General features: G+C 47.1%; 1 protein-coding gene across 1 annotated transcript in view; it reads right to left on the minus strand.

The window, feature by feature from the left end:
• Positions 1 to 12,135, minus strand: part of RUNX3 (RUNX family transcription factor 3) — a 116,286-nt gene that overhangs the window by 20,512 nt on the left and 83,639 nt on the right. Inside the window, 1 exon segment of the mRNA XM_030539279.1 lies at positions 1,932 to 2,096. Within this exon segment, the coding sequence (XP_030395139.1) occupies positions 1,932 to 2,096 (165 nt within the window).

Raw genomic sequence — 12,135 nt, forward strand, 5'->3', positions numbered from 1 at the left:
TCACTTTGATTTTGAGTCAGTCTCACTACCTGATTCTCAGGCACTTGTCCGAAACCGTTATGTATGGGTTTTCAGCAGGGGAAGATGTCAGTTTTTTAAATACATATATATGCATACAGTGAATCTTTTGTAATCATGAAAGAGCACGATGTCTTTGAGGTCTCTAAAACGTTGCCCCCTTTAAACAAAACTTAAACAGTGGTTCTAAAACTTGTTGGCAGAGTCCCTTTAATAGGAGATACTAATCTTAATTAAATTTCCAAGGAGAGCCTCTCAAAAAAAACTTAGAATTTCAATGAAAAGAATCTAAATAAAAATTTCACTGAACTTTAGTTTTATTTATGTAACTGCTTTGGAGCTGGGGTATAATTTTCAAAAGTGCTTAAGTGATTTAGCTGCCTAAGTCTCATTGACTGTCAATGACGTAAGCTCCTAAAGCCCTGATCCTGAAAGATATGTAGGCTCCTACCTCCCATCAGTTTCTAAGGGAGTTTGGCACCTAAATAATTTTTAGAGTCCAGGCCTAAGCACTTAAGTCACCTTCGGAAATGGGACTTAGGCACTTTTAAAAAATTTACCCCACCCAAAAGAAAATTTCAAATTTCAAATTTTCCATCAAAAATTTGAATTTTGAAAAAAAAAGTAACAAAATGTTAGCTAAAAATGTAATTTTGTTTTTCATTCAAGCCTTTTATTACTTTATATTTAATTTCCACGGGGAGAAAATGATGTGATTATAAATCATAAAAGAGGTCTGATAAAAGAACCTCTCACAGTAGCATATTAAGCAAGCAAGTCTCCGGGGACAGGTAGCTGCAATGCAGGACAGTCTATTCTCAAATGCTTAGCCCAATCTAGTGATGAAATCCAAAATCTGTGCATGCTAGGATAAACACACTGATATCTCCAGGTTAATTATCTACAGGCATAAGTAGGATTTGTGCATTTTCACTTGCAAACACCTTGGATGCAGATTCATGTGCAACACCTTGTTGTCTGTCTGTGTGCCCATTAATGAGGGTTGCAGAAAACTCTGTGTGTGTATTGGGTGGGGAGTTGTTTTTGTTGGGTAAGTCCATCTGCAGACTTGGCATAAGCACAATGCAAGCAGACAAGACACCGTTCTGATTATCATGTAGTGTACAATACACCCTTAACAACCTAAACACACAGGTGCATTCATGTTAAAAAAGTTACTCAGTTTAAAGTACACCTCTACCCCGATATAACGTGACCCGATATAACACGAATTTGGATATAACGCAGTAAAGCAGCGGTCGGGGGGGGGGGGGCTGTACACTCCAGCGGATCAAAGCAAGTTTGATATAACGCGGTTTCACCTATAACGTGGTAAGATTCTCTGGCTCCCGAGGACAGCGTTATATTGGGGTAGAGGTGTACATGCCTAGAGCTCCCCCCAGATCTGCTGCCTAAGTAGGCAAATGCATTCTTCCTGTGATTGTTAATGAACACACTAAATTAAACCTAGGGAGTGCTAGGATACAGCTGCCAGCACAGGAGCCCTCTCTCATTTAATGTGACCTCCTGTCATGAGAGGACATGGGGCTCCGGGATTTAAAGGGGAGCTAGAGGGAGTGCAGACCCCCGCCCTATCTGAACGCTCCCCCTCTGACTTGGCTGGTGCCGTGAGAGATAGCCCCTCCTGTTTCAACCTCCTTTGACCCTTGCTGGCTCCTTTCTGAACTCTCAATCCTGCCATCTCCCCAACAGCAGTTTAACTCCTCCCACATGGGGGGCAAGGGTAATACATTATCTGGCAGCGTGCTCAAGGTTGGGAAGAGAGAGAGAATTCCACCTCTCATGAACTGCGCAAGGAAGATTCCCAGCAGAATCTGGGACACATTGTCCAAGTCAGCCTCAGGGACTCAAGTGTCAAGGCAGGTGAGTGCTAATGAACCCAATCCGGTTACCTTGTATTGGAGTCTGAGTCTGTGACCCAAAGTGGCCTGGGGCGGTCAGGGATCCTCGGGGATTGGGAGTTGTTGGGGTAACTCTCATAGACTGGCGCAGACGTTCCAGTTCGCTATAGCGGTCTGTGTAGGGCTTGGCTTGGTCTTCTAGCTTTTGTCTGTGCCCTGCAACATTGTGAGAAAATCCGAGATTTAATCAGTCACCCTTTGGCTAGAGAGCCCTTGTCAATAAAAAGTGAGAATGGTATAACAATTTACAGTTTGGTCGTATTACTTGTATTGCGGTAGCATGTAGAGGCCCCCAACTGAGATCAGGTCATGTTGTGCTAGGCGCTGTACAGACACATAGTAAGAGACAGTCCCTGTCCCAATCTAAACGGCAGAGTGAAAGGGGAAACTGAGGCACAGAGTGGAGAGGAAGTGACTTGCCCAAGGTCACCCAGTAGTCAGTGGTGGAGCTAATAGGGGACTGGGGCGGGGGTGACTGCCCCCTTTGGTGGTATGTGTGGTGCCTTTTCCAGCATATTATACACAGAGGCCGCTCTAGGCATAGGCAAGTTAGGCAGTTTTTGAAATGGGACCAGATCAAAGCACGCTAACAAATGGCTAATACGTGTCAGCACAATGCAGACGGTGCGTGCAGAAGCCTCGGCATGGACCATGCTGCTGGAAAGCCCAGCCCAGCAGGAGCACACAGCCTGGCCCAGCCCCAGGAGGCCTATCGCTGGACGAGTGTGAGAAAAGGGGCCCCCTTGTGCAGCTAGGCAGCAAGCAGGTAAGTGGCACTCTCTGGCCCCCATCTGCACCTTGCCCTAGTGCTCCTGCCCCTCTGTGTCCCAAAGCACTACCTTCACCCCCTCTGCTCCTAACCTGCCAGGATCCTGCTCCCCATTTTCCCTTAACCAGATCCCACCCCAGCCTTCCTGGTTGCAAAACCCAGCACCCCCACTGCCAGGGTGAGGACAGGAAGCCAGGTCTCCTGAGTCCTGATACCCTCCATGTTGTCCTAGTCGCCAGACCTAGCCATGACTCTTAATTCATTTGGGAAAAGAAATGGAAACTGATGCAAATGATTTTAAACACCATTTCTTGGCACGCCTGGGGAATAAGTAAAGGACAAGCTGAATTAAAACTATCTTCATTGTGTTTGCTCATTGCACAAACGACAGAGGTTTTTCACTGCAGTCTCCAGGAGTCAAACTGTGCACAGAGAACTAGGAAGGAAAGATGGCATGGCTAAGCCACAGCAGTGGGAGTCAGGAGAACTGGCTTTGACAGTCATTGTGCGCGCTACCTTGGGAATCCACTTTGCTGCTCTTGGCCTCAGTTTTCTCATCTGTAAAATGGGGAGAATGTTCACCTGCTTCAGCAAGGTACTGCACCAAGCAAGGAATGCTTGCACAGTACTCTGAAATCCTCAGGCAGAAGCTGCTAAAGCCGGGGGATAGTCATTTAATTGATGCCAAAGCAAAGGGAGCATGGAATGCACCTGCCACACCACTTTCACATTTGACTGTGTTAATCAACATGAAAGGTCTTCTCTCTCTCTGGGCCAGATTCCAATCTCAGTTACACCCGCGCACACCTGGAGTGACTCCAGGGAAACCAGCAGCATTGTTTCAGATTGACATCGGCATAACTGAGCTCAGGCTCTGGCCCCTACTCAGCACACTCTTGGGCTGAAGTCTACAAATCCGCCTGACGGACCAACACTTTGCACATCTGCAGCCCCTGTCATCCAAGGATCTCAAAGCACTTTGCAACGATGGGTAACACGTTATCCCCGTTTCAAAGGGGAAGGCAACACGAGGAGTTAGTAGCGGAGCTGGGAACAGAACCCAGAATTTCTGACTCATAGCAGACCACAGCTGCACGTTATCTGATGCAACCAAATAACATAACATACAGGGACTGAAATGCAACTTCACTTGGCTTTTAAAAAGGGACACTCTCAGCTCTTAAAAACACCAAATTAACTGCTCCATATTTGCTCCGCCCTGCCCCCGCCCATGGTTATAGTATCTCAAGTTACAATTTACAGCCAAGTCGAACGAAAGTAGTCCCCACACTTTCCCTTTACAGATCTTTTGCCCACTATCTCACTATCTTGCACTGGTTCGTCTCATCTCACTCAGATCTGCATTCTGCAGTTGCTCTGTGCATGGAACTCCACAAGCATGTAGGTGAGAGAAGGATCCTGTTGGGATCTGAGTGTGGGATCTGAGCCTCACTTTGAAAAGCTCCTTGTAAATTTATAGTCCTACATCTCTTATTGCTCATCAGAATTATTAAACTCAAACCTCGTGTTTCAAGGGACACACTGGCGACTAGTTTAAAGCTCCAAATTCAGCCAATGAATAAATTGCCGCAACTTCCTCTGAAATCAGTGGGAATCGCACCAATCTACCAAAAGGCAGGATTCCCTCCTTAGATTTGTCATAAAAGGGGCATCTGGGTGTTTAACAATATCAGGGAAAGGAGCAAAATAACAACAAGAGGAATAAAAATATTGCCATTTTTAAAATCAATGTTTCTTTCCCACTCCTCTTTCTCTACCCCCTAATTCTCTGGATGTGTTGCAGACCCCACACCAGGCTAGTAATAGGAACCAGAAAGCAAAAATGATTAAAAATGGATTCTAAGCTATGTGGAAGTGAAAAAAGGTCTATTCTAGTCTTTACAGGTCCTTATACTGTGCTCATCACTGAAATACTGTGGGCGTCACCTTCCAGTTGTGCATTAAGCAACATGACTGACATCTGTCACGTTTGGTCTCTCATCCTTCTGACAGGGGAGAGTGGCGCATGCAGTGAAGTGCCCTGGTTTGGGAGGGTATTTTAGAAGTGGCTAGTGATTCTAGGTGTGTCACTTAAACATCTTTAAAAGAACTGGTTTCCAGTAAGTGCTGAGCACCTGCACTCTGAAAATCTGGCATCTTTAGGGTGTCTTGAGCTGAGCCCACCCACCCCTACACATAGGCACCTAAAATCAGTAGTCACTTTTGAAAAATGTAAGCCAAGGGCCCATCTACCCGATGAAACTGGCAATGTTAAAGCATGGGGACGAAGCACGGTTGGAAGCCAACTCTGTTGTTTGGCCTTTTGACCCTCTAGCTAGGGTTTGAAAGGTGGCTTAGCGCCATTCCTATAGGCAGGGCCCAACTGTGCAAAACAATTTGAAGAAAGCAGCACACGAGTTAAAAAAAAACCCAACCCCAGCCTCCACAAATAACAAGCAGATTTTTGCACACCCTGTGCTGCTGAGACTTCCTGTCGCTTTTCGCTAGAGCTGGGAACGTCAGACTGTGTCATGCAAGAGCGGAGTCACTATTAATGTGCTTCTTTCATGAGAACGTCCTCGGCTTTTAATTTCTGCAGAGGCTCATTTCATTAAAGCCCTTCGCCATCAAACCACACTCAACACACAGAGGAAACCCACACGGACAAATTAACATGAGTGCTGCACCCTAAAGAAAAGGATGGTAGTTTCCAAGCTCTGCAAACCCCAATCTTTGCCTGAAGCCCATAGAAATCAGTGAGAGTCCTTCCATTGACTTCAAAGAGCCTTGGCTCAAGTCCCAAGAACCCAGTCCCAAGAGATGTTGAGTCTTTTGCATACGGAACCCATCACTGCACGGCTGGGGTGTATTTTTGCCACCAGATAGCCCGCAAGGTTATATCATTTTGCTCTCAGATGTCACCCAGCTGCCTCTCCTCCGGCCTAGCAGTCACATTCTCAAACAAATACAAGTAAATGGTGACTCATGTCTTTATGGAAATGTTAAGTCCTGATGTAACAAAACACAGACAGCTACTGACTTGGCCTGCCTCTTGTCAACAAGGAAGACATTTTTAAAAGATGCAGTTTTCCAGTCAGGTAACTTTGCTATCCAGCATGATATTAACCATGACAGGTCACCTTATATCACTGATGTAACAAGATCAGCATCACTACATCAAACAAACCGAACTCCATTGAATATTTTCCATATGAAAGAATCGATGTGAATCTGACACTCTGATCAATAATAAAAAGCACGTTGGAAGTACTGGGTGTTTCCTTGGAATGGCGACAGTGAATTACTGTACGCAAGCCATGAAACTGTAGCCCTTAAAGCTGTGCTTTAAAGACATGCCTTCCGCATTAAAACATTTCAAAGGCAAAACAGGCCCTTCTCTTCCTGTTAGAACTTTGGAAACTGACAAGACTTCAGAAACTCCATGATTGGAACTTTTCATGTGCTCGTGGGGGGTGTCTCCCCCCAGGATTCTACACAAGCATCTCATTTTCCTAGATCGCTAAGGAGCCAAATCACCATCGTTTTGAAGGTGTCTGTGCTACTGCAGAGCACAGCTAGCACTTGACTCTGTGTTAGACCAAAAGTAGAAATAGACCCCCCAGGTTCAGAGTCTCCATCCGGGTTTTGAATGCTTCCAAAGTTCAGCTCTGCGGTTTTTGGTCTGGCCCATTAGTAAGATAGGAATCATTTGCAAAACACGGCTAGGCAGCCCCAAGCTTGGGTGCTCAGCTCAGGGGTTTTGGCCCACATTCATGTCGAACGTATCACTGTGACTGGCAAGGGAACTGCCTGGCACATGCTTTCTCTCAATGCCTTTGGTATTGAGATGTCACGGTCGTTTCATGTGACCTCTCCATCAGCACTGGCCCTGGCAGGGTGTTGATGGTCAGGGGAGTTGGTTTTTCTACCTCAAGACTTGTCATGGCTGAAGATGGTCAGTGTAAACTTTTAAAATTGTTGGGCTTTTTCAGGAAAGGGAGGGGCGCGCATGGCTTTTGCAGTTTGTTCCCCTGGTTTCCGCTAAGGAGAAAGGGATGAGGAGATAAGTAAAATATCCTGCTAACTTGCGTGGCCCCCTTAACTAGCTTGTCCTCAACTGATGTGGCTTTAACTGAGGCATCATCAGTGGATAAGATCTTCATCCATCCAGCCTTAAATGGAGACTTCGCTGAAGGAACCCCCATCAGAGGTGTTCTCATAGAGTCATCGACTTTAAGGTCAGAAGGAACCATTATGGTCATCTAGTCTGACCTCCTGCACAACGCAGGCTACAGAATCTCACCCACCCACTCTTGTAACAAACTCCTAGCCTATATCTGAGCCACTGAAGTCCTCAAATTGTGGTTTAAAGATTCTGAGATGCCATTAAACAAAGGTGTTGTTAAGATACCAACGGCAAATTCTAATGGTTTAGACATGAAAATGGCAAAGTGATGACTAGATTCTGCCTCCCTTCCCCCCCGCCGGTTAGTTCCTTGCTCTATGAGACATTTTGTTGATTTCAGTGGCGTTATTACACGTGGTAAGTGGTCACCAGTGGATGAAATTCATTCCTGTGCAGAGCCAGTGCAAGGACTAAGGCCTGTCTTATGTCCTACTAAACACCTCGATGTAAGCACGTCAGTGGGACCCAGATGTTGCACTGGCCCTCTGCATGGTGTGAACTTCACTTCAATCCGAGCACCGGTTGGACAATCAGGTGTACTGTATAGACACAAGCTGTATTTGAAATAACTAGCTTCCGTAGAGCCTGAGTTAATTGATTTCCACATTCTCAATCAGAACAGATGGGGAAAGGGGGTTCAGCTGCACGCTCCCGTAAATTAAAAATAGCGCTGCTGATTTTTACTCAGAAAAATCCACCTGTGGGCTGAGATGAAGCACGGGAGATGCCACGCTACGAGGACTTGGGATGAGAAAGTTATGGGCAACTGAAAGAGAGGCGGGAGGTAAAGAATGGAAATTGGAACTCGGCCTTGACCATAGCTTCTGCTGCTGGAAGGTGCACAAATACCCCGTCCACACATCTGCATATCAGTCTATCTGCACAGGATGGCAATGGCTGCTGTTTTGGCTCGCTTCATAAAGTGAAACCCAGAAGTTCAAGGGAGGGAGAAGAGACGGCCCCGTCTTTTCTCCGGCCTAACAACGTCCACCACAGATAACTCATTATCCACATGTTTGAAGTTGGCTTGCTTACGCCATTTGGAAAGAGAATCAGTCACGCCAAGTCTTTGCTTTGGCTTCCTCCTGGCTTCTCAAGACACTGCCGCTACTGTCTTTCTCCAGCCTTGAAAGAGAGAGCAAAGTGTCACCGTAGCCTTCAGCCCGCCTGTTTTGTCGGCAGATTTACACTGACTTTAACAACCAAAGGAAAATAATATTGGAGAGTGGGAGGGAGAGGCTGATGATAATTTAAAAAGATTTTCTAGCCTGTGGTGGTCTGTGATGAATGGCTGCCTATAAAGGGATGAAAATAAATATCCCTTTTTGAAGGAAATAGGTTGGCTCCGGTCCAGCTGGCAGGGAGCAGAGAGAGAGATGTTGCAATTACAGTAGGTCTTTACTGTCTGAACTGAGAACAGTGGGAGAGATGTTCATTATACACGGCCTGGTGCTGATTAGCCGAACTGAAAACCAGCCGACTGGTCCGTAGCCCCCTTGCTCGCCTTTCGCGTTGGGAAGCCCTTTAACTCTTTCTCTGCTCCTTCCAGCCTTCCTCGCCCCCACTGTTGCTGACTGATGTGGCTGTTTATGGAGCAGCCTCTTCTGGCTGGTGGCATTTTATTCTATATCCTCAGATCCAAAAAACCTATTTAATACCCTGAGAAAACAGGTTGCTACTGCAGGTGTCTACGTGTTCATCTAGGAGGCTATTTTCAAAAGGGCCAAAGTGACTTGGGAGCCTACATTCCATGTTCAGAAGGGATTCAGGCACTTAAAGAGTCTCGGTCCCATCGACTGATGATGCAAGTCAGAATAAAAGCGCTTTGCATGGGGAATGGTGTCGGTGGTGTGATAAATGGACACCTCCACCTTCAGTCTGGGCAGAGCACAGAACACCTGCTCAGTTGCTCCAGCAGCCCAGAGGCTGCCTTAGAGATGCACTCCCATGTAGGAGGCTGGGATCCAGTGGATCAGTGCAGTCCACAGACCCTCTGGCCATACCCCTGCTGTGCCATAGGAACCTGCAGGCGGCGTCTGCAGCATCTTTGCTTCCTAACCCCCGTGATTCGTTGATTTTGGTCTTTATGGGACAAAGATGAGAGGCAGGTGGGAAGCCCCAGGGATTTGGCCCCTGAGCTGCACCCCTCTCTGCGTGATATTGATTCATGGGGAAGAGGAAGACAAAATAACGCAAAATCATTTTTCAGCACCTTCCTCCACCGAATACAATTTATCTGCAGTTGATTTCAAAGGGGGCCTCTGGAACCCTGCTGTGGAAAAGCAAGGCCCTGGGAACAACTTAATCGCACTCTGAGTCAAATTCTCTTCCTTTCTCTGCCACATCATTTGAAGTTATTGGCCAAACCGCTACGCTCTTCGAAGAGCCCAGCCCCGAGATCTGTGGCGCTCTTGTGGTTTCGTTTGATAGCTCAGGCGCTTAAGCTGTCGTATTCCCCGAAATGAAACCTTGCTTTTAGCATCGACTGTTTTTTTTCCACAGCTCTTGCATTATCCTCTTAGATTTGCTAATCCTGCCAAACATAAGCCGGGATAACCTTATTAGTACATTAGGAGATACGTTCCCAAATAGGCCTGAATAATTCCCTTCAATTCTACACCAGCCTTCATTTTGGGGGCCTCCCAGTGCTTTAGACACATTCATTACATTCTCACAATATCCTTTGTGAGGTAGGTAAGTAAATACTATTTGACCCTGATGGGTAAACTGAGGCACGGAGACGTTGGGTCAAATTCAGACCTGGTCTTATTGAACTGTTGACCCCGCTCTTCGCTCATCAGTGACACCAGTCTTGCTTGTAGGCTTTTCCCTCAAGTACCTCTGCGCTTTCCCCTGGGCATGGGAAAATTTTCTCATCAAAGGCTATGTCTACCCTATGGACCTTACAGCAGCACAGAGCTCTCCTGCCCGCATAATTCAACCATCTCTAATGAACGGCGGTAGCTATGTCAGCAGGAGAGCGTCTTCTGACACAGCACTGTCCACCCTGGTGCTTTTGTGGGTGAAACTTTTGTTGGCCAGGGGTAGGGTTTTTCCATACCCCCTAACCGACAAAAGTTTTACCGACAAAAGCACTAGTGCAGACTTAGGCCAAATTTGTAAAGTCATCACCTTGTGGTCCTTTAAATCCCTCCTTAATAGACTATTAGGGCAGGTTCTCTGCTGGAGTATGCCAGTTGGGAACTTGGCTGTGGGTTTCCAAAAGGCTTTCATGCAGGAAGTGTGGCAAGCAGATGGATTCTATAGAAAAATGGTTTCATACTGCACAAGCGACATCAGTTCTTCTCTCTCGTTCTAGTGTGTTGTGTTGCTTAGGATGGTAATTTTAAGTGAAATCATTTTAGTTATATGCTGGTGATTATAAAAGGGAAGCTGGGATTTACTATGTGGACTGCATGCAGCAAATGAAATAGCTAGAGGGTGAAATCACTGGAGCCTGTCTCATGGTCTTTCAATATTTCTGTTAAAACTGAGATTACACCCTGGAATTATAGCACACCAGTACAATACACCTCCAGAAGAGGCCCAGTAGTGCTGAGCATAGAAATAATAAACCTTTGTACCTGTATAGCTCCTGTCACACAAAGATCTCAAAGCACACTACAAAAAAACTAACTTAACTGAGGTAGGCAAATATTATTATACCCATTTAGCAGGTGGAGAAGCTGAGGCCCATGGTCACATAACCAGTCAGTGGTAGAGCTGGAAACAGAACCAAAGGGTTGTAACACTTAATCCAGGGCTCTAAACACTAGACTGCACTTCTCTCAATGCAATGCACCTCCAAAAAGGGCAAATGGGATCCTCAGATGTATGAGCAAAGGTATTTCCAGGGAAGAGAAGGACATATTAATGCCATTGTACAAGGCACTGGTAAGACCTCATTTGGAATTTCAAGTGGGTCAGGTCCAGAGACAGGCCCCTAGGATGACTGGGGACTGGAGGGCCTGTCTTATGGAAAGAGCTTGACTCGTTTAGCCAAAACAAAGGCTGAGACGGGAATCTAAGTGCTTTTTATAAATACATCAGGGAGTAAAGCCCAGGCTGGATGAAATGTTATTTATGTTAAAAGATAATATTGGCACATAAACAAATGGGTATAAATTGGGCACGAACCCGTTTAGGCTGGAAATTGGAAGAAAGTTTCTAACCATCAGAGGAATGAGGTGCTAGAACAGCCTCCCAATAGAAGCTTGGGGGAGGGGCAGGGTGGCAAATAACATAATTAGTTTCAAGAGAGAGCTGGGCAAATTTATGAGTGAGGTTGTATGACAGCATTGCTTATGGTGACAAGCAGCTCTGACAGCCTCTTCTGGTTTATGTCTGATGTTCCTAAAATCTCATGCTTCAGGGCTACAGCTGGTCACCTGCAAGGGTCAGGAAGGGATATTTTCTCCCCATGCTTATCTTGGCCACAGCTAAAGCTGGGATACGGGACCCAGTGAGCCCGTGCTCTGAGGTCACACCCAGCTTTCTCCCTCTCATGTGCTTAGTTGCCTGGTTCTTGCTTACATGCTCAGGGTCTAACTCTGGGGTGGGCAAACTTTTTGGCCTGAGGGCCACATCGGGGTTCAGAAACTGTATGGAGGGCTGGGGGTAGTGTATTAAATTGCTCCCCATAGGAATGTGCTACTTATGGTGTATTACGGCTGCCAGTCCTGGTGCTCTGAGTGGCGTGGTAAGGGGGCAGGGAGCAGGGGTGTTGAATAAGGGGCAGGGGGTTCTGGGGGGCAGTCAGGGGATGGGGAATGGGGTGGGGGTGAATAGGTGTGGGAGTCCCAGGGGGCCTGTCGGGGGCGGGGATGTGGATAGGGGTCGGGGCAGTCAGGGAACAGGGAGCAGGGGGGGTTGGATAGGGGGTGAGGTCCCAGGGGTGTTTGGGGCGGGGGGGTCCCAGGAGGGGGCAGTCAGGGGACAAGGAGCTTGGTTGGGTCGGGGGTTCTAAGAGGGGGCACTCAGGGTGCGGGAAGTGGGAGGGGGCGGATAGGGGTCAGAGGCCAGGCTGGTTGGAGCCTTCCTTACCTGGGGTGTAGTGTAAATTGTTCCCCACAGGAATGTGCTACTTACGAAGCACCAGGACTGGCAGCCATAATACACCCTAAGTAGCACACTCCTACGGGGAGCAATTTAATTCACTGCACCCAGCGGCTCGCGCTGCCCGGCAGGAACTCGCAGCCCTGCCACCCAGAGCACTGGTGGCACAGCGAGCTGAGGCTGCG

The sequence above is a fragment of the Gopherus evgoodei genome, chromosome 20, assembly GCF_007399415.2.
Source record: "Gopherus evgoodei ecotype Sinaloan lineage chromosome 20, rGopEvg1_v1.p, whole genome shotgun sequence".
NCBI lineage: Eukaryota > Metazoa > Chordata > Testudines > Testudinidae > Gopherus > Gopherus evgoodei.